We start from the raw sequence: 22,604 nt of genomic DNA, 5'->3' as shown, positions 1-22,604 counted from the left end.
GGCCTGAGCATATGAGAAACCATAAGACCAACAAGTGACCCATTTCTGGTATTTTTTTTCTTGATGGTAAAAAACATGAAATATTTCTGTGTTAAAAAAAGATATATATTTTAAAGTACAATATGTAATAAATTTAAAGAAACATAAAAAACAAAACACAGAAATTAAAAGAAATTTCCTGCCTGTCTCAGGAACCTTCATGGAAAAACACGAGAAGCACCTGTCACTCTTTCTTCGTTTCATGTCCCTTTACCTCATTGCCATATTTTTAAAATACCAACATTCCAACTCAATCTTCATTTTCCATTCCCACCCTCCTTTCACTAGAAAAATTCAAATGTTTAGAGAAACTGTCAGTGTGTCAGCCACAGGCAAGTCATTTTCAAAAACGTTAGTCATTTATGAGGACACCTTTTTGTAAGTACAATAAATCTGATTGATTTTTATTACACATCTTAGTTTAGAATCACTTTTACATTCCTAGACAAAGAGATGATACAAATAAATATGAGTTGTAAAATTAGAGCCCCAAGTATTGGCATATTCTTTGTCTAAAGGTAGCCAAAGAGAAGGTCAAGATCAATAGTAACTCCAAAGAGCCATAAAGCCCACTGCCTCCTGCCTGCCCCAGGATCACTCCTTTCATAAATAACCTCAAAAGCATTTCATTCAAGAAACAAGGGTGGGGAGAAGGGGGGCAGGTTTCTGAACAGTACAAGACAAAACCCTGCATGACAGACAATAGCCAGGCCCACTCTTCTTATCCAGGTCCCTCTGAGCATTCCCATTATGGCTTTCAGAGAATATTAATAACCCCCTTTTCGTCCACTGATGGTGCTGAGATGGCCCAAGGCGTTGTTTGCAGTGAGCCTCGACCTCAAGTGGGAAATGTGAGGCAGAATTGATATCCCACGTTAACAGGGAATCTACGCTTCTCAGAAACCTGGCAACGATTCTACATTCAGTGAAGGAGGACTTACAAGAGTCAGACAGAAGTGGGGCATGGCCCACGTCTGAGCTGCAGAACTCTCTTACGCCCTTGGTCGTGGAGGGGCGGGTGGTGAGATTCAAGCAGCATGCAGGCATTCGACGGAGGACAATCCAATATTAGGGCGGAGTCTTAAGAAAGTGCTTCATGCCTATGATTTGTGGCCTTGGGTTCTGAATCCAGGGGCCTGGGAGACATGGGATTTGAAATCTGAAGCCAGATACATTCCTACCAATCAGAGCAAAAGGGGGCCTCACTGAGGGGGGTTGCACACTCCGTCTCAAACTCCTTCTCTCAGATGAGCTTCTTAGATCCTGTTAGACTTGCTGCCAGACTTCATTAGCTGCTGCTGACTTGAAGGCCCTCAGATGGCTTGGAACATTCTAGCATGACTACAGACGTGAAAACCAGGTCCCTCAGTCGACTTGGTAGGTCTACACATTTGGCTCAATTCAGAGCCCAAAGCAGCAGCTTTCCGGCGGCAGCAAGACATTCTACTGTCTACTCTATTCGAACATTTCTCGGATCCATTTTGAGAGAAGAAAAGCACCGGAGACTGCTCTGGGACAGGACGGCTTCACCTCCACCCAGGGGTTCTTCTACTTTGTTTCACAGGCCACCAGATGAACACAGCCAAGTACAAGGCAAGCCTGTTTTCATAATCCTGCCTGTCAACTTGGCTTTCTTCTTTTGCCTTCTTAGAAAAGTTCTATGGTCACTCAATCACCTGTGGTCAGAACAGCCACCTCGAGACATCAGTATTCAGCTACAGTGTTATCTGCAATTTTCAATTCTCAGATTTGCCAAATGGATATGTTCAGCCTAGAGAATTCAGACTAGCTTCGAGGAAATGTGGTGCAAGAGAGAGGTGTAACCGGCAGGTCACCATCTTAGGCTACCCACCCATTATCTGGTTTCTGTTCAAACAGGTAAATTCTTAGTAAATAATAAAGAAGCCGAGTTTGATCCCGAGAAAGATGAGGGATGCCTCCATTATGCTCTGGGAATTGCTGAAAAGGGCCCTGGGTTCAGAAAGAATGGTTATAAAAAGGAGACAAGCTGTCAGACGACAGAGCTCCATTTGTAGAGCACTAAGACATTGCACTTGGTACCTCCTCTTTCCCACGGGTTCTGATCCAGAAATGTGCCCTGGGAACTGAGCAGCTAAGTTAAAGTATAACTCAAGGCCCACCTGAGTCGCCACCTTCCCGAGGCACCGTGCCAGCAAGGTGCGCCGGTGTGGCCGACTGGGGACGCACGTTGTCCCCTCAGGCTTGGCTCGTGGACTCAGACACCAACGTGGGAGCTTCCAGCCTGGATCAACCATTCAACGGGCCTTTAATACAGACAAAGGCAACAACTGCACCGCAGCGTATTTCTAAAGTCGGGCAAGTTCTTGATCTCTCTCTCTCTCACAAACACACGCAGACACACTGGAAGCTTGTGCTTGCACACCCGCACACATTTATGAGCTTCTCTTAGGGGGAAATGAGTAACATTCACCTAATGACCAACGTAAAATGAAGCTTTGAATTTCAATAATACAAAGAACTAAAACTTACAAACCAAACTAGTATATGTAAACGGAAATTCCTAACTCTCTCCTCTGAGCCTATGCGATCGCACAGCCACACCTCGCCACCACCTTTGGCTCTGCCTGAGAAGAGCCACAGTTCTAGGATTAGGTGAGTTTTCCGCCGAAGGCAGGCAGGATTCCTCTGCATCCATCTCTTATGCCTTCCCTTGCCAATGCACCAAGCCTCTTGACTCTTGACCTGCCTAGTCACCCCAATGCTCTCTATGCAAATACGGAACAAAACGGGGGATGCAAAAGTGCCACTATGCGTCTCGTCCCCCCAGCTCTCGTCCCATCAGAGAAGGCAGAGCCAGCCTCCCTTCTCCCACAAATCAGGCCCACTGCAGAGCATGCTCTGGAGGCAGAGGATGGGCCCAGGCAGGGATGCTCAGAGCATGCGTGCATAGGGAAAATGGTGACAAATGAAGAGTAAAGTGACACGGTGTATGGACATGGCATCAACTTACAGATTTATGTCTTTGACAAGATGGTCATGGTTTTGAGGTTTTAAAGAAGCCGTTTCCCTAAACTCTCCAAGGAGGCAAAGGGAATGTTATTTCTATTGCCTCTGACATTGAATCCTTCTGGAGCAGAAGTCGGTAGCTTCCTCGAAAAACATCTGCTCCTTCAGCAGATCCCAGAGGGAGATCCACTTCTTACTGAGGGGCATGGACCGTGCCCCTCGGAGGCTTGGCTCCAAATGAGATTTCTCATTTCTACCTACAAAAACAAGCACCTGTTCAAGTTCTAGGGCTTTCGCTTTCCAACCTCAGTATCATTTTATCCTGAGCCTCCAAAGACTTGGTCCTGCTAAGGTGACTCCTGATTCTGCCCTATTGTTCAACAAGAAGGGAGCCCAGTGTAAAGAACAGGCTAGAAAGGAGAGGGGAGAGGGTGGGAGGGCAAGGGAAGGGAGAGGAGAAGGAGGCAAGGGAGAAGGGAAGCAAGGTCACTGGTCATTCTCTTGCTTTCCACTTCGGCTATCGCGCTTTACCTTACCCATGCATTTCTGAGATGCTAATTAAAGGACGGTTCCCAGAGGAGCTGAGTGCCAGATTATGACCAGCATGTTTCAACCAGATTAAGTTGGTTAATCTGCAAAGAGGCCATCGCTCCCCCCCAGGGGAATGGTTCTGAGTTTGGGCTCGAGTCCTCTCTGCGGGTTTTTGCTTGTCTCTTCTCTCAGAAGGCAAACGCTGTTTATACTCTGGGAGAGGAGGAAGTGGGTTTACTTTGGAACCAGCCCCCGAGACTGTGGATAAAGCTGAGATGCGGGGGTTCCTGAGGAAGAGGAGGAGGATCCCGACTTCCTTCCACTTTTAGGTCTGCAAAAGTCAAGCACATACGTACATTACACATCCCGTCTCTGACACAGATCAGATTCCTTTCCCATCCAATGCCATTACATCTCAGGGTGGCCTTGCCTCAGTGGACTTTCAACTGTAAAACCACCAGAGACTGGCACAGCTTGCCCCTCTTCAATGGCCAACACAACCTGCTAACGGAGGAGTGAGATCTCAGGGGAGGGCCTCTGATTCCCAGCAATTGTTATTCCATTAAAATCATATTTTGACTGTCTTCTCCAAATTGGTAAAAAATACTAAGTTTGCAGGTAGAATTCACTCCTTTTTTGGTTTTTCACTCAATTATTTTCCTTAAATTTCAAATCCAGAATTTAATAAGATAGAATTTCTAATTTAGCACCAAATTAAATCCTTGGTCATTTAAACTGAGGCTCAGAGCCTGGGTTGTGGATTCAGATAGACCTAGGTTAACTCGGGCTCTGCCACTTACTTCCATGATAAACAAGCACTTTTGCCACACTCTCCCCTCATTTGTCCTTGTTCAAACATGTCCTGTTCGAACATAGGTCACCAAAAGCCACTCACCTGGCCTTGGGTTTCTTATTTGCAGTGCTTTCAAAGGATGATGCGTCCACCTGTATCTCATCTTCATCCTGCAGAGCCGCATCCAACGCGGCCTGGACTTTGGGGGCAATGGCGGGCCCCTCGTAATCCCTGGTGGTCCGGCTGGGCATGTCCAGCTCCAGCAGCACGATGTTTTCTGCCTGCAGAAGCAGAGCAAAGACCAGCTAGGATGGCCTCCAGTCACACAAAGGAAGTTCAAGCAATCTAAACCCAAGAACAGAACCGCAAATTGCATGCTACTCAAAGCCTACCAAGGGCCCGCCTGGAAGAAGTGATGTAGTTTTATAACTTTCTTCCTGGTGCAATTACAGATGATTTTTATTTTCTTCTCTATGCTTTTCTCTATTTTCCTTTTTTTTTTTTTTTTTTTTGCAGTACGTGGGCCTCTCACTGTTGTGGCCTCTCCCGTTGCTGAGCACAGGCTCCAGACGTGCAGGCTCAGCGGCCATGGCTCACGGGCCTAGCCGCTCCGCGGCATGTGGGATCCTCCCGAACCGGGGCACGAACCCGTGTCCCCTGCATCGGCAGGCAGACTCTCAACCACTGCGCCACCAGGGAAGCCTTACTTTCCTTTTTTTCTTTTTTAAAAAAAAAAAACAAAAAAACACCCAATGAACATGTATTCTATCCTAAGGGGAATAATCAGGGGAAAAGAATAAATTAAGTAGAACCCATTTATTGTAGACAATGTGAAAATACAAAAAGATACGCAGGAGAAAATAGTAGTCACCAATAATCTCCCCACCTACGGCAGCTTTGATGAACTTTTTGGTTGCAGAGGGAAGGAGGCAGGTATGGTGCATATATGTGGAGGGTGTGTGTGTGGCAGTATATGTGCTTATTACCACATTTTAAAAATCAGACTGGGCCCTGCCTCATAACTGGCCTTGGAGATAGATTCCCTCACTTGATATCCCGCGGTGGGCCTTTACCTAGCTCCTAAATACCAAGTTGAGTGTGAAGAGGGAAGAACACCCATGGTTCTACATCTTCCCCTCTAGCTCCTCCCACAGTAATATTAATAATAACAATTATAACAAATAATAGATAAGTATAATTAATAAATAACAAATGATAATAAATAAAAAGGTAAAAGAGAATGAGATTTAGCAAATCAGGAGGGAAGGAGGAGAGTCCAAACATACTGCATTTGAAAGTTCAAGCCCCAGGGCCCCAGAGGGGGCACGAGGGGCCCCAGCTGGGAGAAGGTGGGGGAAAGAATGGGGTGGCTCCACTGATCAATTTTATATGTTGAGATACTGCATAACATTTCTCTTATGGAGCCGGTCCACTGCTAAAAATCATCTGAGAGCCACTGCTTTAAATTCTACCTTTAGATCAAGGTAAGCCACCTGGAAACCTACATATTTGACTTGCAGGCTTTAAAATCATGTTTTTGGCTTAAGACATGAAATAACCGGCACTCTCTGAAACTGCTAGAAAAAAGTTTCTGAGGATTGTGTGACACATCACTCATCCTCCACTACATAAAACCTCACCTAATACATCTTTTTTGCTTTCGTTTTCTTTATGTAAAATAACTCAATGCCAGGAAGAACAGTGCCTGAGGAGCTAACTAATCCTATCTGTTTTGCTCTGGCTGCTAAGGGAGATTCAAAAACATTTAAAATTTTTTAAGTGAAAATCTTTCATTATAAACGTAATACAGGGAATCCCCTGGTGGTCCAGCGGTTAGGACTTGGTGCTTTCATTGCTGTGGTCCAGGTTCGATCCCTGGTCGGGGAACTAAGATCCCATAAGCCACAGAGTGTGGCCTAAATAGATAAATAAATAAAAGTCATACCAGTTCCCCATTGACAGTTAGAAAATACAGATAAGCAAAAAGAAAATTTTAAATGAGTTCACTTCCATTAACCAGCGACAACCAGTTCACATTCTGATCTACTTCGCACCAGATTTTTCAATTCATAGATACACTTCCAGTACCAATTGCTCTATAACTTAAAAACACATGTGTCTCCTGATTCATCCACTTACCAGCTACCTGACCTTTGAGCCACAGCACTGAGCGAACAGAGCAGGTGAGAGGGCTCAATTAGAGAAAGCAGCCAAGTGCCAAGTACAGTGCCTGGCACACAGCAAGTGCTTATCAATAGAAGCCTGTACGGTGTTTTTATTGTAAAATATGTTTGAGTCATTAAACAGTCATCAATTATGTCACTTCAAATAACTACTTGACTCACACACATTATGTTAGACGGAAGGACCGCCAGCTCTTTAACGCATTTCCATCTCCTGTTACTAGACATCTACTTTCCTTCCCATCTCCCCGCGAGGCCATTCTGAAGCTCATTATTGGCTACGTGGACAGTATGTTTGGACTCTCCTCCTTCCCTCCTGATTTGCTAAATCTCATTCTCTTTTACCTTTTTATTTATTATCATTTGTTATTTATTAATTATACTTATCTATTATTTGTTATAATTGTTATTATTAATATTACTGTCCTCAGGTCCCTCTGGAAAGAGGATACAAACTGTGACTTTGCAGACCGGTGCCTAAGGGTTTACATAAATCTAATCTCTTCTGAGAGAGAGGACAGAGAAACGCGAGTACAATCCTCTCACCCTGTATCGAGCTTCTGGGCGAACCATCATGGACATTCTCGCGTGCTGGCTCAATGGTCTCTTGTATCCCACAGCTGATACCGGCCGCTTCATCATCTGTGGACTCCTGGAAATGGACTGTGGTGGTCAAAGCCCTGGCTGGAGTGTGTTCCACAGTCCCAGGATCGGTACTGTGCAACCAGCACTCAGAAAACTGAGCCTTCTTTAGCTAGAACCTGAAGCAAGGAACTCCCTGGACTGAAGGCTGACATGTAAACGGGGCAGGAGCTGCTTATATTTTCTGCTGGAGTGGCTTTCTGATTCAAGTGTGAGCGTCACGCATCTCTCAAGCTGGAAGGGCCCTGAGTCATCCTCCAGTTCTTCGACAGCAGGCACGAAGCCTAGCTGTAGACACTCTCCACCCCCGCAGCCTTAGCAGACATCTGCCATCTTTCCAGCGAAATCCAGATGCAGACTGAGAATCCTTCTCCACATTGCCAGACTGACACGTAAGAGAACACCTATGTACCGCCCCTCCCTTGGCCGAGCAGTTTCACTTGACAGCTGGGGGAGCTGAAAAGCAGGAACTTGGGAAAGGTCATTAGTTCACTGTGATAAAATCTCCCAATTCCTAATACCATACTCATCACCAAACTTTTACCTCATGCACTTATGGCAGCCACAAAGACCTGCAATTGGCTCCAAGTTTAAATGGATCAAACTGTGTTCTTACCATAGCTCTCTGGCCAAGCCCAGCTTATCAACATTCTTTCCCTCCTCCCCACCTTAAAGTCTACTTGAAGTCATTTGTGACTTACTCCAGTCTGGTTATAGGATGTAATTTCCAATGATCTTCCTCTTCATCAAAGAAGGATCTATTCATAATTTTACTTTTTTCTTCCAGAGGGATGAAGTTTTCTATAATAAGATGCCTGTAAGAGCACACATACACGGGTGAATAGATGGAGAAAGAATACGAAAGGGGTGTTGGCTATCTGGTCCCACGTGAAGTAAGTAATAGGTAAGGGTCAAGTCACTCAGCAAACATTTACTGAGCAGGTACTATGGGCCTAGCCTCATACAAAGAGCTGGTTTACAGATATGAATGACACTTGGTTCTGCCTGAGATAGACAAACACTCTTAGGTATGCTGACAGGTCTGTCCTAGGGATATGGAAAGGTCACTTACGCCCAAGGAGTAGCAGCTTGAGGAGGTGAAAGGACTAAAGAGGAAGGCAATGCCTGGGCTACGCTGGAGTGAACACGTGCTAAGTGACGTATTTTGGGAGGGCCACTGGTACTGCTAAGCCAGCTCGTTAACTTCCAAAATGCTGAAAACAGATTAGAAATTAAACTGCCTTCCTCCAATCCTATGCATTGTTGCCCAAGGTGGAGAACTCCACATTCTAATCACCAGAACAAAGAGCAGAACGAGATGGATTTCAGTCCCTTAGACCCCTGAGAATGAAGACCATTCCTGAGAAGAGTCTCTGCCTAAGAAGCACCCAGGGAACATGGCAAACAATGAAACTGGAACCCACTGGGTTGTGTCTCTCCACGGTGATGACGATCTCCTGCCCCCTCTCTGTGTTCACTCTTTCAAAACCTCAGGATAGAACAATGCCAAAGGGGTGTTAACGTGGGAGAGACACAAAACAAACACCACAGAGGTGTAGGGTGCTATGAGAAACAGGCTGACTTGCTGTTTATTCAAAAGATATTAATTAGAGGGACTTCTCTGGTGGCTCAGTGGTTAAGAATCCGACTGCCAATGCAGGGGATACGGGTTCAAGCCCTGGTCCGGGAAGATCCCACATGCTGCAGAGCAACTAAGCCCGTGAGCCACAACTACTGAGCCTACGCTCTAGAGCCTGCAAGCCACAACTACTGAGCCTGTGCGCCACAACTACTGAGCCCGTGCTCCACAACTACTGAAGCCCACGCACCTAGAGTCCATGCTCTGCAACGAGAGAAGCCACCGCAATGAGAAGCTCACACACCGCACCGAAGACTAGGCCCCGCTCCCCGCAATTAGAGAAAGCCCGAGTGCAGCAACAAACACCCAACACAGCCAAAAATATATATAATAATAATAATAATTTTTTTAAAAGATATTAATAAGAGACATAGCAATGAAAATGGCTTCCTTAAAGAAAAAAATATTTTGGAGAGAAGAAATTTTCTCTTTATTTGATATTTAAGAAACTATTTTTTATAACATATATATATATATTTTTTTCTTTCTGATTTTAAAGGTCCTATTTATACATTAGAAAATGTAAGAAATACAATTACACACAATTTCACCACCCAGAGATACTCTTATTATTTTGGCATATTTTGTTCTGACCTTTTTTCTAGGTGTACATGCCTAGAAAGAGGACTGACACACACATTTAATATTAAGGGCTCCTTTCCAAATTTAAAACTTAAACATTAAAAGAATCTCTTTGAAAAGTTCCTCTTTTTTTTTTTTTGACCACGCCTCGTGGCATGCAGGATCTTAGTTCCCCGACCAGGGATTGAATCTGTGTCCTCTGGAGTGGAAACGTGTAGTCTTAACCACTGGACCACCAGGGAAGTCTCCTGGAAAGTTCCTCTTTAAAGAAAACTTCGAGCAGATGTGGTGGAAGAACCGATATTAAAAAAACATCATTTTGCAAAACCCCTAATGAAATAATGCAGCCAAACAAAGATCATTGCTGGCTGAAACCATTAGCTCAGCGGTTCTCAAGGCAGGCTGCACATCAACAGCAGTTACAATATTTTAGCCGAACCTCATGAGAGATCAACGGTTCTCAAAGTGTGTTCACCAAACCAGCAGGAGCAACAGCTGGTACTTGTGAATGCAAATGCTCAGGCCCCACCCCAGACATACTGAATCAGATTCTCTGGGTGTGGGGCCCAGCAATCTGCATTTAACAAGCCCTTCGGATGATCTGGTGCCTGCTGAAAGTTTAAGGACCACTGCCCTAGACCAATGAAATTAGAATCTCTTAGCAGGGACCCAAGCATCACTATTTTTAAAAACTCCTCAGGTGATTTTGGTACGCATCCAAGGTTGAGCGCTCACTTCCAGTTACAGAGAAGTAAGGGAGATAGAGCCACAAGTTAAACGGCACTGTGAAGAAGCAGACTGACAAATCCAGAGCGTGGGATGTTTCTATAGGCTATCTGCCCTAGACTTTTCAACAAGTCAACTATGAAAAAAAGTTTTTAACAGGAAAAAGGATTGCTCCAGATTAAAATAAGCTTAAGAGACATGATAACCAAATGCCATATGTGGTTCTTATGTAGATCTTAATATTAATAAACCAAGAAAATCTGAATATGGACAGGGTACAAGAGAAACAATGTTAATTTTGTTAGGTGGAAAGATATCATTACGTACGCAAAAATCTATTTTATTTCTTCTACACTACACTAGCAATAAACATTCTGAAAATAAAATTAAGAAAACAATTCCATATATAATAGCATCATAAAAATAAAATACTTAGGTATAAATCTAACAAAAGAGGTGTGAAGACTGCACTGAAAACTATAAACATTCTTGACAGAAATTAAAGAAGGTTTACATAAATGTAAAGACATCCCATGTTCATGGATCGTAATACTTAATGCTGTTAAGATGACAATACTCTCCAAATTGATCTATACAGTCAACACAGTCCCTATCAAAACCCCAGCTGGCTTTTTTTTTTGCAGAAATTGAAAAGCCAATCTTAAAGTTTATATGGAAATGTAAGGGACCCTGAATAGCCACAAAGAATCTTGAAAAAGAACAACAAAGTTGGAAGACTCACATTTCCTCATTTCAAAACTTACTACAAAGTTACAGTAATCAAGACAGTATGGTACTGGCGTAAGGACAGACATACAGCTCAATCGAACAATACTGAGAATTCAGAAATAAACCCTTACATTTATGGTCAACTGATTTTCAACAAGGGTGCAAAGACAATGAAAGAAGAGCCTTTGCAACAAATGGTGCTGGAACAACTGGATAGCCACATACAAAAGAATGCATTTGGAACCATACCTCAGACTTTACAAGAAATTAACTCAAAATGGATCGCAGACCTAAAGGTAAGACCTAAAACTGTAAGACTCTTGGATAACCTAAGAGAACTGCAAACCTAAGTCCACAATAAAACTTGTACACACATGTTCACAGCAGCATTATTCATTATAACTGAAAGGTAGGAACAACCCAAATGTCCATCAACTAATGAATGGAAAAAATGTGGAATATCCATACAATACCATATCGTTCAGCCATTAAAAAGAATGAAGTGCTAACATGCTACAACATGGATGACCCCTGAGAGCATGTTAATTGAAAGAAACCAGTCACAAAAGACCACATATTGTATAATTCCATTTATATGAAAGGTCAAGAATAGGCAAATTTATGGAGACAGAAAGTAGACCAGTAGTTATTAGGCTGGGGTAGGCGGTAATGAGGAGTGACTGATAATTGGTACAGGGTTTCTTTGGGTGGGGGCGGGGGGCACACACAGATATTCTAAAATTAGATTGTGGTGATGACTTTACAACCCTGTAAATGTATTTTTTTTTTAATGACTTGTAGGGGAGTTCCCTGGTGGCTCAGTGGGTAGGATTTCGGGCTTTCAGTGCCGGGGCCCAGGTTCAATCCCTAGTCAGGAAACTGAGATACTGCGAGCCACGCGGCACAGCCAGAAAAACAAATGACTTGTATACTTTAAACAGGTGAATTGTATGGTATGTGAATTATATCTCAATAAAGGTTTTTTAAAGAAAAGCACTGTGGTCATGTATGTAGGTATACAGGAACGAGATAACATGAGGTAAGATTTGCTTTAAAATATTTTTATGAAAGATAGAAGACAAAAGATTGTTTATCATGGAATCTGGGTGATGGGTATTTGGCTGTTCATTATACCATTCAGAAAATTCTAGTTAATAAAAGATTCCCTTTTATCAATAGATAGAAGCCTTCTTTAAAGGCAGGAAGGTAGAGTGGAAAGGAACTTGGAGATCATCTCAGTTAACAGATGGGACCCAGAGACAGAAAATAACTTTCTTTGGAATAAACAGAAGACAGACAAGGTGGCAGGAGATGGGGTGGAGAGAAGTAGGGCCCTGTCCTCAGGGGTGTGTTTCTGACTGAACACACAGCAACCCAGCAAGTGCTAGGGGAGCCCTGGAAGGCCCAGACCTTACTTGAGTTTCAGCTCCCGGGTGAGCTCATTCTGTGTCTGTTCCAGCTCCTGCCGCTCCTTGATGTGCTCTTCTTGGAGGTCATGGATCTCTGCCTTCACTGCCTGAAGCTTGGAGAAGAGCTGGAACCGACAGGAGAGGCAGGTGAGAGGGGCAGCCCTCTAGACAACAGAGTTCTCCCTCTGCCCCAAGCCTCAAGGCACCTCTGCCTGGCCTCGTTTCCTTCATACCTTTTTGAGCTTCTTGGTCTTGATGTCCACCTCTTGCTGCAATGAGCTGTACGTCTCTTTCAGTTCCAAGGTCTCCTCGTCGCGGCTTTCCATCTGTTGCTGGATTTCTCTTTCTCGACGTTTCTGAGCAACATCGCAAAATTGATCAGTGTGCCTAGAGACAAGGTCTATACAAGAATATGGGGCTGGGGGCTCCAGATCAGGGTCTCCCGCCAGGAAGGGGCTGACACACTTCAGTTCCGTTCCCTTTGAAGAGTCTAATACAAGAGATATTCGCTCTGTCGCATTAACACACCTCACCCCACACCATTCTCTCCAAAAAGGCATGAAAAGTTACCTGCTCTGCAATCTCCTGCCGTTTCTGCTCCAGGATTTTCTGCTGTTCGTTTGTATGATCTACTATATTTTTTCCTCCAACAAGCAGCTTACTCTCCATGGCCTTTGTGAGGAAAAAGTAGAATCCATCTGATGAGCGGTCTCCCTCAGAACACAGCTCCTCACAGGGAAGCCCATGAAAGATAAAGAGCTCAGGACTGAGCCCAAGGGGATGAACTCTGGGGGAAAATATAGTGTGCTCAGCTGTACCCTTCCCATCACGGGTGGGGCTGAGGCCGCTTCACTGGGGGCTTTATCTTGGAAACACTGAAGATACAGCTTCCCCAGACATACATGAATTGCAGCTTTCTTTTTAAAAAACACAGTTTGGGTTTGTTTGTACAAAGTATTTGACCCCACTAAGAACCTATTAAGCACCTCCTATGTGCTAGGTACTGAGGATGCAGCTGTAAATACAAATCACAAAGCTGAGAGTCCACTGAGGGCCACAGACAAGCAAGCGGCCTCTTACCCTATGGAGTCGGATCCCATCAGGAGGAAAAGACCGAGTAATAAGGGGAGAGGCACACTGGAGGGAGAGAATTCTGGCTTTTGGAGGGAGTCAGGGAAAGCTTCCTGTCTCAAGGAATTAGCTAAGAAAAAAAATTTTTTTCAGAGGGTAGGGTAGGGAGTGGTGATACATGAAGTTGGCAAAGCAATCAGGGGTCAATTCAAAAACCTCCAAGCCCTGTTAAGGGAGACTAAGCTTGACCCTGAGAACCGCAGGAACCACTGACGTGTCCTTTGAGCGTTAGGGTACAAAATCACACTTGTGTTTTAGAAACAAAACTCCCCTGCGACAGGAAGAATAGCTGGAAAAGGGCAGGCTGGGTGCAAGGAGAGCAGACAGGAGGCAGTTTTAAGGGTCCAGGCCTGGGCTAGGGCAGCAGTGGTTGGGGAGAGCAAAGTGGATGGGTCCGAGAGAGGCAGCATTCAGAGGCTTACAGGAGAGGGGCAGCAGCTAGCAATGATAACCCTTCGGAGTCTGGCTAGACTGAGAAAAGGCAGGCAGGAGCGGGCTCTGGGTGGCCGCGGGCATCTCCGTGGAAATGTCCAGTAGGCAGAGGCTATCGGGCTGGGATATTAGGAGACAGCTCTGGGCTGACTATACAGACTGCAAGGCTTCAGCATTTTAGGTGGTGGCTGAAGCCAGGGGAAGGATTTGCACCTGAAAAGCATGGAATCCAAAAACCCCACAACCTTGCTTTTAAGAAACTTATACCCCTGCCGCCATGTTTCAGGGAGCGCTTGAAATTTTCCTCTTCTCTCAAAACAAAGGGGCTGGACTGATTACTAACCCTCCCCTCACCACACACACCCTTCCGCCTCTAAAATTCTTTTGTCCCGTGATCTTACAGCATCCAGGGATGGAGAAAGGCAGATGTAATGTCATTCTCCCATAAATAAAACTTGTAAGAGGTACAGTGACCTTGAGGTGATGCTGAGTCTTGCCACACTAGGCTTCTGAGAGCTGCCCAAATATCCCAGGTTGTTTAGAGGGTCTAGGCGGTTCCTGGGCTTGAATAACAGATGTGATCTTAGAAAACAGCATGGAGGGGCTTCCCCGGTGGCGCAGTGGTTGGGAGTCTGCCTGCCGATGCAGGGGACACAGGTTTGTGCCCCAGTCCAGGAGGATCCCGCATGCCGCGGGGCAGCTGGGCCCGTGGGCCATGGCCGCTGGGCCTGCGCGTCCGGAGCCTGTGCTCCGCGGCGGGAGGGGCCACAGCAGTGAGAGGCCCGCGTACCGCAAAAAAAACCAAAACAGCATGGAAATCAAACATGGGTACACCCAGTTACACAAGTGCAGGAGTGAGGAGGGGTGAAGTGACATAATGGAATCCCATAGTAAGCCCCTCCCTGGAACACAGTTACCTCCTAATTGTGTTGTATGTGACTCCATTTTCACACCAGGTCTTGAAAGTCTTGGAAAGGACCCCTGCCTCTGAAGTAAAATAGGACCCAGCTCTGTGAAAGGGCTACTTTGATGCCACAGATAAAGTACAGCTTCGTATGGTCGGGGAAGGGGAAGCAAGAAAGAGATCACTTGTCATTTTTAAATTAATAAACACAGATACATTTTAGAGTAGAAATTGAAGTTTGCACCAATTCCATAAGACAGAACTTCAAAGGAATTCTGGGCTGTGGTCGGGTGGTGGCCACCCTCAGGTTTCCAGAGCTAGCTCTGCACTCTCTTCTGCCATTAAAGCCCTGTGGCAGCCCAGGGTCCAGGCGCCTGATGGAGTTGTACACTGTGGACAGAAAGAGCACTCAGGACACTCACAGGGGGCGCCTCCACGCTCTACAATACAATTCAGCCACTGCCACACAGTGGTTGACTGCAAGGGAGCCTCTGGGCGGGGGGTGGTGACGGAACTGTTCTGTATCTTGCTTAATCAGAGACACAGCATATGAAAACCACGAGGAGATACCAGTGTATATCTACCAGATATACAAAAAGTCAAGTCTGCTAATCACAAGTGTTGGTAAGGATGAGGAACAACCAGGACTCATACCCTTCTGGTAGAAGCTTCAATTCACAGGGCTGCGTTAGAAAGTGACATGTCACTGTCTAGCGAAGTTGAAGCTACACACACCCTAGGACCTGCCGGTGTCAGGCAAGAAACTCTCGCGCACACATGTTCTCCTGGAGCCAAGTACAAGGAATTCAGGGCAAAAAAAAAAAAAAGAAAGAAACAGAAACAACCCACACTATCAGGAGAATGGAATACCACGGAATTCTCAGAACAATTATAAGGAATGAATCACAGCTTCAGGCATCAATATGGATAACTCTCATTAACATAACATTTAGCAAATAAAAGTAGATCACAGTAGTGGGATTCCATTTATATAAAAGATAAAAATTATGTGAAACTAAAACTATCTTTTATGTAGAGATATATATACACATTTGGGAAAACTATAAAGAAAAGCAAGGAAAGAATAAACACCAAAACCAAGATAACAGTTACCTCTGAGCGGGCGGGGACACAAAGAGCTTGTAAAGCTATGGATGCTGTTCTGTTTCTCATACTGGGCCGGGGCGGGGGAGGGGGTACATGGGTGTTAGTCTTATTGCTGTCAAAGAAAAATTGTTTTTCTTCATCCAATTCAATTCAACAAATGTTCCTTGGACACTGGGTATCACAAACCCTAAAGAGACACCATCCTTCATATCATTTTTTTGGATAAAACAAGAAGGTTTGAAAGAAAAAAGACCACGCCTAAGGCAGGGTACAGTACCTTGATTTTGGCGCCCAGCATCTCGGCAGCATCCTTTTCCCGCCGCAGATCCTCCATCTTTTTCTCCTTCTCCTTCAGCAGCCTCATCTTCTCCTCTGCAACCAAGCTGTGGTCCTCTACAATGGCCCGCTTCTCGATCTCCAGTTTTTCTTGCTGTTCCCGCCAGTAATCATCCTTATCATCCCCTTCGTCCTCACCCTCTTCTCCCTCCTCCTCCTCCTCTTCCCCACCCCCACCCCCGCCACCACCTTCCCTCCGCTTCTCTCGCCTCTTCCTTCTGCCAATGGACCGTTTTTCTAGCTGGGCCTTGAGCCGAGCAATCTCTTCCTGGAATTCTCGAAGGAGGGCATCCTTAGGGTCCTCATTGACCCTTGGCTTGTTCTTAATGTTCTTGGCACGGTTGGCGTATCTCAGAGTGGTTAGAGTCTCTTCTACGTTGTACGAGGCAGGCCCCACGTTGGCCACCATCACAGTTTTAGCATTGCCACCGAGAGAATCTTGGAGGAGCCTGGTAAGCTTTGAGTCCCGATATGGAATGTGAGTGCTTTTGCCGTCCACCAGGGCAGAGATGACGTTACCCAAGGCTGAAAGGGACAGGTTGATCTTGGTAGCTTCCTTCAGTCTTTCCCCTTGCGCACCGGTCTTGGCCTGCCGTTCGCTGCCAGCAAGATCTACAAGGTTCAATTTCCCTACCCGGATATGGTTTTCGCCATCGAGGCCCACCTCACTGCATTCGATGGTGATGACAAAAATTGCATGCGAACGGGAACTGTGCTCGTTCATGTTGGTAGCACCGACAGAACGGTTCTGGTTCCCCACATTCATCACGTGCTCTATTTCCTTCACGCTCTTGGTGACAAAGGAAGACAGGTCTTTCACGTACACTCCAGTGTCCGGCCTCTCCTTGAGCTCAAGCCTTTTGGTCTGATCCTTTGAGAGGAGATCTCGGATCTCCTCCTGGTAGATCTCTAAGTAAGAAGCCCTGACCAGGTACTGTTGATTCTGGGATCGAGAGATATGGGTGAAGATGTGATCAAAAGAGTTAGGGATGACCCCTCTTTTTTCAGGGTCACCCCGGACTCCTTCCATCGTGTAGGTTTTCCCAGTCCCAGTCTGTCCATAAGCAAAAATCGTCCCGTTGAAACCCTGCAGGACGGAGTCCACCAGCGGTCGGAACGTCTCGTCGTAGAGTTCAAACTGCTTGGCGTTCCAGTCGTAGACGGCATCAAAGGTGAAGGTCTTGGGCATTTCATGGGCCACTCCCTTGGGGTTCTTCACCGACACCTGCCCCAGCTTCACGTCCACATCCACCACCTTGTCGTACGAAGCAGCCTTTTCCTTGCCATTCATGGGCCGACAGCGAACCACCACCCGGACTGACTCTGAGCTTTTCAACTTTGACATGATGAGCTCTGACCGGGTCGATCTTAAGGGCTGTGAATCCAAAGTGAGTCTCACAATGCTAGGGTCCTATAGGAAAAACAAAACAGAGTAAGCAAGGACAGTACAGCTGTCGCTGGGGGCTGCTGAAAAGCACATGACACACCCAGGTCCCCTCCGTCTTGACAACCTTCCGACAGCTGCACTTAATAACTCCACTACATCGGATATTTCCTCATGGGATCTTAACCAGCTGCAGTGGGAAAAATAAAAGCACTAGTCCACCTATAGTGTTAACTAGCGTGTCCTCCCTTCAACTGATACTTTATCTTATACTACAGGCTGAGGCAGCTGGAAACTTTATAAAAGCCTGGGTAATCTGACGTGCTGTGGAACTACTACAACCTCTGCACAGAGCCATTTGGAACTATCTATCTAAATTTAAAACGCACATCCCTTTTGATCTAGCAGCTGTATTTCTAAGAATTTATCCTACAGATAGAAGGATATCTGTGTTGCGGCATCATCTGTGGTAGCAACAGATTTCAGGCGACCCCAATTCCCATCAAGAGGGGACTGATGAAGTAAATTTAATATATACAAATCCTGGGCAGTTACTAAAGAGAATGTGCTAACCTAAACGCAATCCTAAAAGAAGATATGTCGTTACGTGAAAGACGCAGATGAGGAACAGCGTGTATAGTACAGTTTACATATGCATGCTACAATGTAAGTATACATGTAAAGGTGGTAACAGTGGCAGCCTCAGCAGGGGAACTATGGGCCCCGATGACACTCAGAGGTCTAGAGAGAGGAAAATGACTTTTCACAATACAATTGTTTGTACTGTTTGAATTTCCTATCTTGTACTGATAATACTTTTCCATTCTAAAATCATCAACTATGGCTTGTGCAAAATGTATTCAAATAAACAAGGATGTGGGGTAATACATTACAAAGAAAGCACTTGTCCAATCAATAAATTTAATACAATTTGAATGCAAATACGAAAATAGATGTTAAGAAATTTTTAAATAAAACCAAAAACAGAACTTCATTTGGTGCTGAAAAACTCAGGGAGCAGAAGCAAGTATGATTAAATGGGTCCTTTGGGAAGGGGTAGGGAGCAAGCAGATCAGAGCAAAGCGGTATGTACGAGGACCTTAAACTCCCGAAAACCTCAGTGCAAGGGTTTTTAAAAAACAGGTAATTCACATGGTTCTTGACTCAAAAGGCCCTTTGGTGACAGGTCTCTCTCCTTTACCTGTTCTCCAGCCACCCGGTTCCCTGCTTACAAGGCGAGTGTTATTAGATTTGTATCCTCCTGAACTAGTTTATGCATAACAAGCAAATATGTATTAATACATACTTACCCTCTCCCTTTTTACACAAGTGTAGTATGTTATACACAGTAATATGCAGTGTCCTGCATCTTGCTTTTTTTCATTAGACAACCTATCTTGGAGTTCGTTCCCCTCAGTAAATGCAGAGCTGCCTTATTCTTTATGACAGCAGCAAACTATCCCTCTGTATGGAAGCACCATTATTTATTTAACCCCTACCCTAGCACTTAAGCTGTTTCTGATATGTTACTGTGAAAAACCTAGGACCACGCCCTTTCATGTGTGGGAAAATCTATCTGTAAGGATAAATTTCTAGAAGCGCAATTGCTGGATCACAGGATATACGCATTTGTAATTTTAGTAGCTACTTGAACAGTAATAACAGGGTCCTTTTTAGTTGTGAGAATGACCTATTCTTTGCCAACAAAAGGTGGGAAAATGCGAAGCAGGGCTGGGCCGCTCTAGGTATATATGCTGCAAGTTAATAAATACAGAGTCAATATGTTCCTCCGTTGGTCTTTCATAAAAACATTGTTCTGCTGCTAAGCGCATGGAAACATGAAAAGTTACTTTTCATACTTCTTCTAGTTGTTATATTAATAGAATAATGTTGTCTAGAATGCAGAACCAGAAGACCTCTTACCCTCTCTTCACCCATTTTCTGTAAAATCTGTAAAACAGGGGTAATTCTTTGTTTTGGATGCTTGTGAGACTAAAAGCCACTTACAAAGGTGGAAGTACTTTGTGAACTAATATAAAGCTGGATTAAAATTAACTAATACAGTTTCATCCGAAACCCTTGTCAAAGGGTCATTCCAGGGATTACTAGTGAGCCCTAATTTTATGCATTAAAAAACAGAAAGGGGTGGGTGGGGAACGGGTCACTGGAGAGGATCAATTCTTTTACATTACATACCCGGGAAGAGGCCGAGCTGTCCAGCTTTTACCTATCAAAACAATGTGGCCCCAAGCCTGTTTAATAAAGAAAGCCTGCGGCAGGTTTTCTTGCAGATCTTGATGTTCAGGTGCTTCTGTTACAGCTGCATATATTTTTAAGCTCTCCAGAACAATAAAAACAAAGGAATGATAATGACCTACAATAATCTTAAAAATCTTTTAAAAGAAGTAATTCCCAAAGCCTGAGTCCCCTTGATTAAATCTCCTTGATTTGGAACACAGAACACCATTTCTTTTCTGAACTCACAGAGCTCGGCTGAGCTAGTCATGTACTACTGACATATTATTTCAGGAAGATGGACTAATTTAATTTCCTGCCACCAGGGCTTAAAATCTCGCTGTGGGTCCTCCTCAAAGGAGAAGGTTTTCTTGGAAGGATGCCCTGATTCTCTTTCTTTACTTTATTACCTTCCTTCTCCTTCTTCTGGTCAGTCTAATTACAGTGATAAATCTTTAAAGGAACTCACAGCATTGCCAGGAAAGAAGGAACCACAGGTCAGCAGTTCAGCATTTTTGTCCTGAATACTTTTTCTGCTAGAACTTGTCATCTCGATGTTAACAACCACTATTTGAATGGCTACTACACGAGAAAAATTGAGTCTTCCCCTAACTTCATCTCTTTTGTCCGCTGAGGAAATCAGTTGCACATTTCTCATGGCAGCCACCCTCTTCCAGAATCTTTGAGGACTTCCCTGGTTGCGCAGTGGTTAAGAATCCGCCTGCCAATGCAGTGGACACAGGTTTGAGCCCTGGTCCGGGAAGCAACATGCCACGGAGCAACTAAGCCCGTGTGCCACAACTACTGAGCCCACACACCTAGAGCCCGCGAGCCACAACTACTGAGCCCACGCACCTAGAGCCCCTACTCCACAACGGGAGAGGCCACCGCAACGGCAAGCCCACACACTGCAGTGAAGAGTAGCCCCCACTCGCTGTAACTGGAGAAGGCCTGCGTGCAGCAACAAAGACCCAACACAGCCAAAAATAAATAAATAATTTTATTTAAAAAACAAACTTACATGATTGGATTCACGCTCTCTCACCCTTGCTAGCTGTCATGGAGTCCACCTCAAATTCTAGAACCAGGTGCAGACTGGATGCTTAGTAACTACTGGCTTCCTATAGAGATTCTAGAACAGAGGTCACAGACTGATCACATTCTACCTGCCCCCTCTGCCCCAACTAGAGAAAGCCCGCATGCAGCAACGAAGATGCAAAAATAAATAAATTAATTAAAAAAAAGAGAGAGAGCGGTGTTGTTAAAAACAAAAAACAAAAAAAAAACCCCAGCAATTCCACGTCTACATTTGTGTTATGTCCTGGTGAAAAACCTTTGCACCTGTGCACAAGGAAACACAGACAAGGGTGCTTCCTGCAGCACTGTTAAAATAATAGAAAACTGGAAACAACCATCCATTTATAGAGGAACTGAAAAATAAAATATGGTATACTCACATTACAGATAGTATACTATTTGGTAGTTCAAAGGAATAAATTAGAGCAGGGGTCAGCAAATGACAGCCCACAGGCCAAATCCAGTCCATAGCCTGTTTTAGTAAATAAAGTTTTATTGGAACACAACAATGCCCCTTTGTTTACATATCATCTATGGCTGCTTTAGCTATAAAATAGCACAGCTGAGTAGCTGCAGCAGACAGTATGGCCCACAGAACATAAAATATTTACCACCTGATCTTTCACAAAAAAAGTGTGCCAACCCTGAATTAGAGTTATATATATTTACATGGATAAATAAATAGGTTGAGTGGAAAAGCAAGCTGCAGAGTGACGATTATGACTAAAAACTTAGAAAACAATATGGTGCTCATGGATTTGCATTAATGTACACATAAGTATTCCCCCAAATGGGTAGAAGGATATACAACAATTTATGATAGTGGCTGTCCAAGTTGGGCAGGGTGAAATGTTAAGAATGGGACAAGAAATGTGAAGAATTTTTCAATTTTATCTGTAATATTTTATCATTTCTCCTAAAAAAAGAAACAGGGAATGAGACTTGAAGCAAATAAGAGAAAATGTTAATAATTATCAATTCTGTTTCCTATATTTTTCTCTGAATGTTTAAGATTTCTCAAAAAAGAAAAGAAAAAAGAAAACCAGCAATTTCACATTGAAACAGAAGAACCAGATTTTCTGCTTCTCTGGAATAATGGGAATATCTGACAGCCCAGGCCCCAAGTGGCAGCAATGGGAACTGAGTGACGGCTGCCCCTCTAATGGGCCCGGCCACCCAATCCTCCCCAGCCCACACTCCCTACTGTCTCACACCCAGCATGCTCTGCTCATTTATACTGCCTGCCTGGGTCCTGTAGGCATCCCTGTCCATGACCAAATTCATGTATACATGATCTAATTGAGAAAGGCCTGCCATGTTAGTCCATCTCTTTTTTTTCTTTTCAGTATTTATTTATTTATTTATTTGGATGTGCTGGGTCTTAGTTGTGGCACGAGGGATCTTTGTTGCGGCATGCATGTGGGATCTAGTTCCCTGACCAGGGATCAAACCCGGGCCCCCTGCATTGGGAGCGTGGAGTCTTAACCACTGGACCACCAGGGAAGTCCTAGTCCATCTTTTAAAATGACATTTACCAAGGCTCTGTAATGACATGGAATATGCTTAGAATAAATGAAAAAGCAGTTTACAAAATTGAATGCATGCAATCACAATTGTATAAAAATAAGATACACATCAAAACATTAATGGTGGTCCACTTTGTGTGATGGGACTACATATAGGTGATTTCCCCTGCTCCTTCGACATTTCTATATTTTTCAAATTTTCTGTAACAAG

The 22,604-nt window shown here is 44.4% G+C and overlaps 1 protein-coding gene across 5 annotated transcripts in view; it reads right to left on the bottom strand.

The window, feature by feature from the left end:
• Positions 1–412: 412 nt before the first annotated feature.
• KIF3B (kinesin family member 3B) overlaps positions 413–22,604 on the bottom strand; it is a 37,491-nt gene continuing 15,299 nt past the window's right edge. For 4 of the 5 annotated variants that reach the window (XM_022592703.3, XM_022592704.3, XM_022592705.2 and 1 more), the window contains 8 exons: positions 16,113–17,582; positions 12,832–12,933; positions 12,495–12,617; positions 12,268–12,386; positions 7,878–7,991; positions 7,081–7,186; positions 4,454–4,632; positions 413–3,889 (listed from right to left, as the gene is read on the bottom strand). In XM_022592703.3, the coding sequence (XP_022448411.1) occupies positions 3,793–3,889; positions 4,454–4,632; positions 7,081–7,186; positions 7,878–7,991; positions 12,268–12,386; positions 12,495–12,617; positions 12,832–12,933; positions 16,113–17,582 (2,310 nt within the window). In that variant the 3' untranslated portion in view covers positions 413–3,792. The remainder of the gene's footprint in view (positions 3,890–4,453; positions 4,633–7,080; positions 7,187–7,877; positions 7,992–12,267; positions 12,387–12,494; positions 12,618–12,831; positions 12,934–16,112; positions 17,583–22,604) is intronic. The other variant, XM_089896681.1, reaches the window with a different exon arrangement.

This window comes from Delphinapterus leucas, chromosome 15 (assembly GCF_059928025.1).
Source record: "Delphinapterus leucas isolate spDelLeu-1000000601 "Yukka" chromosome 15, BTC_Dleu_Yukka2, whole genome shotgun sequence".
NCBI lineage: Eukaryota > Metazoa > Chordata > Mammalia > Artiodactyla > Monodontidae > Delphinapterus > Delphinapterus leucas.
This window is presented reverse-complemented; position numbering and strand designations above follow the sequence as displayed.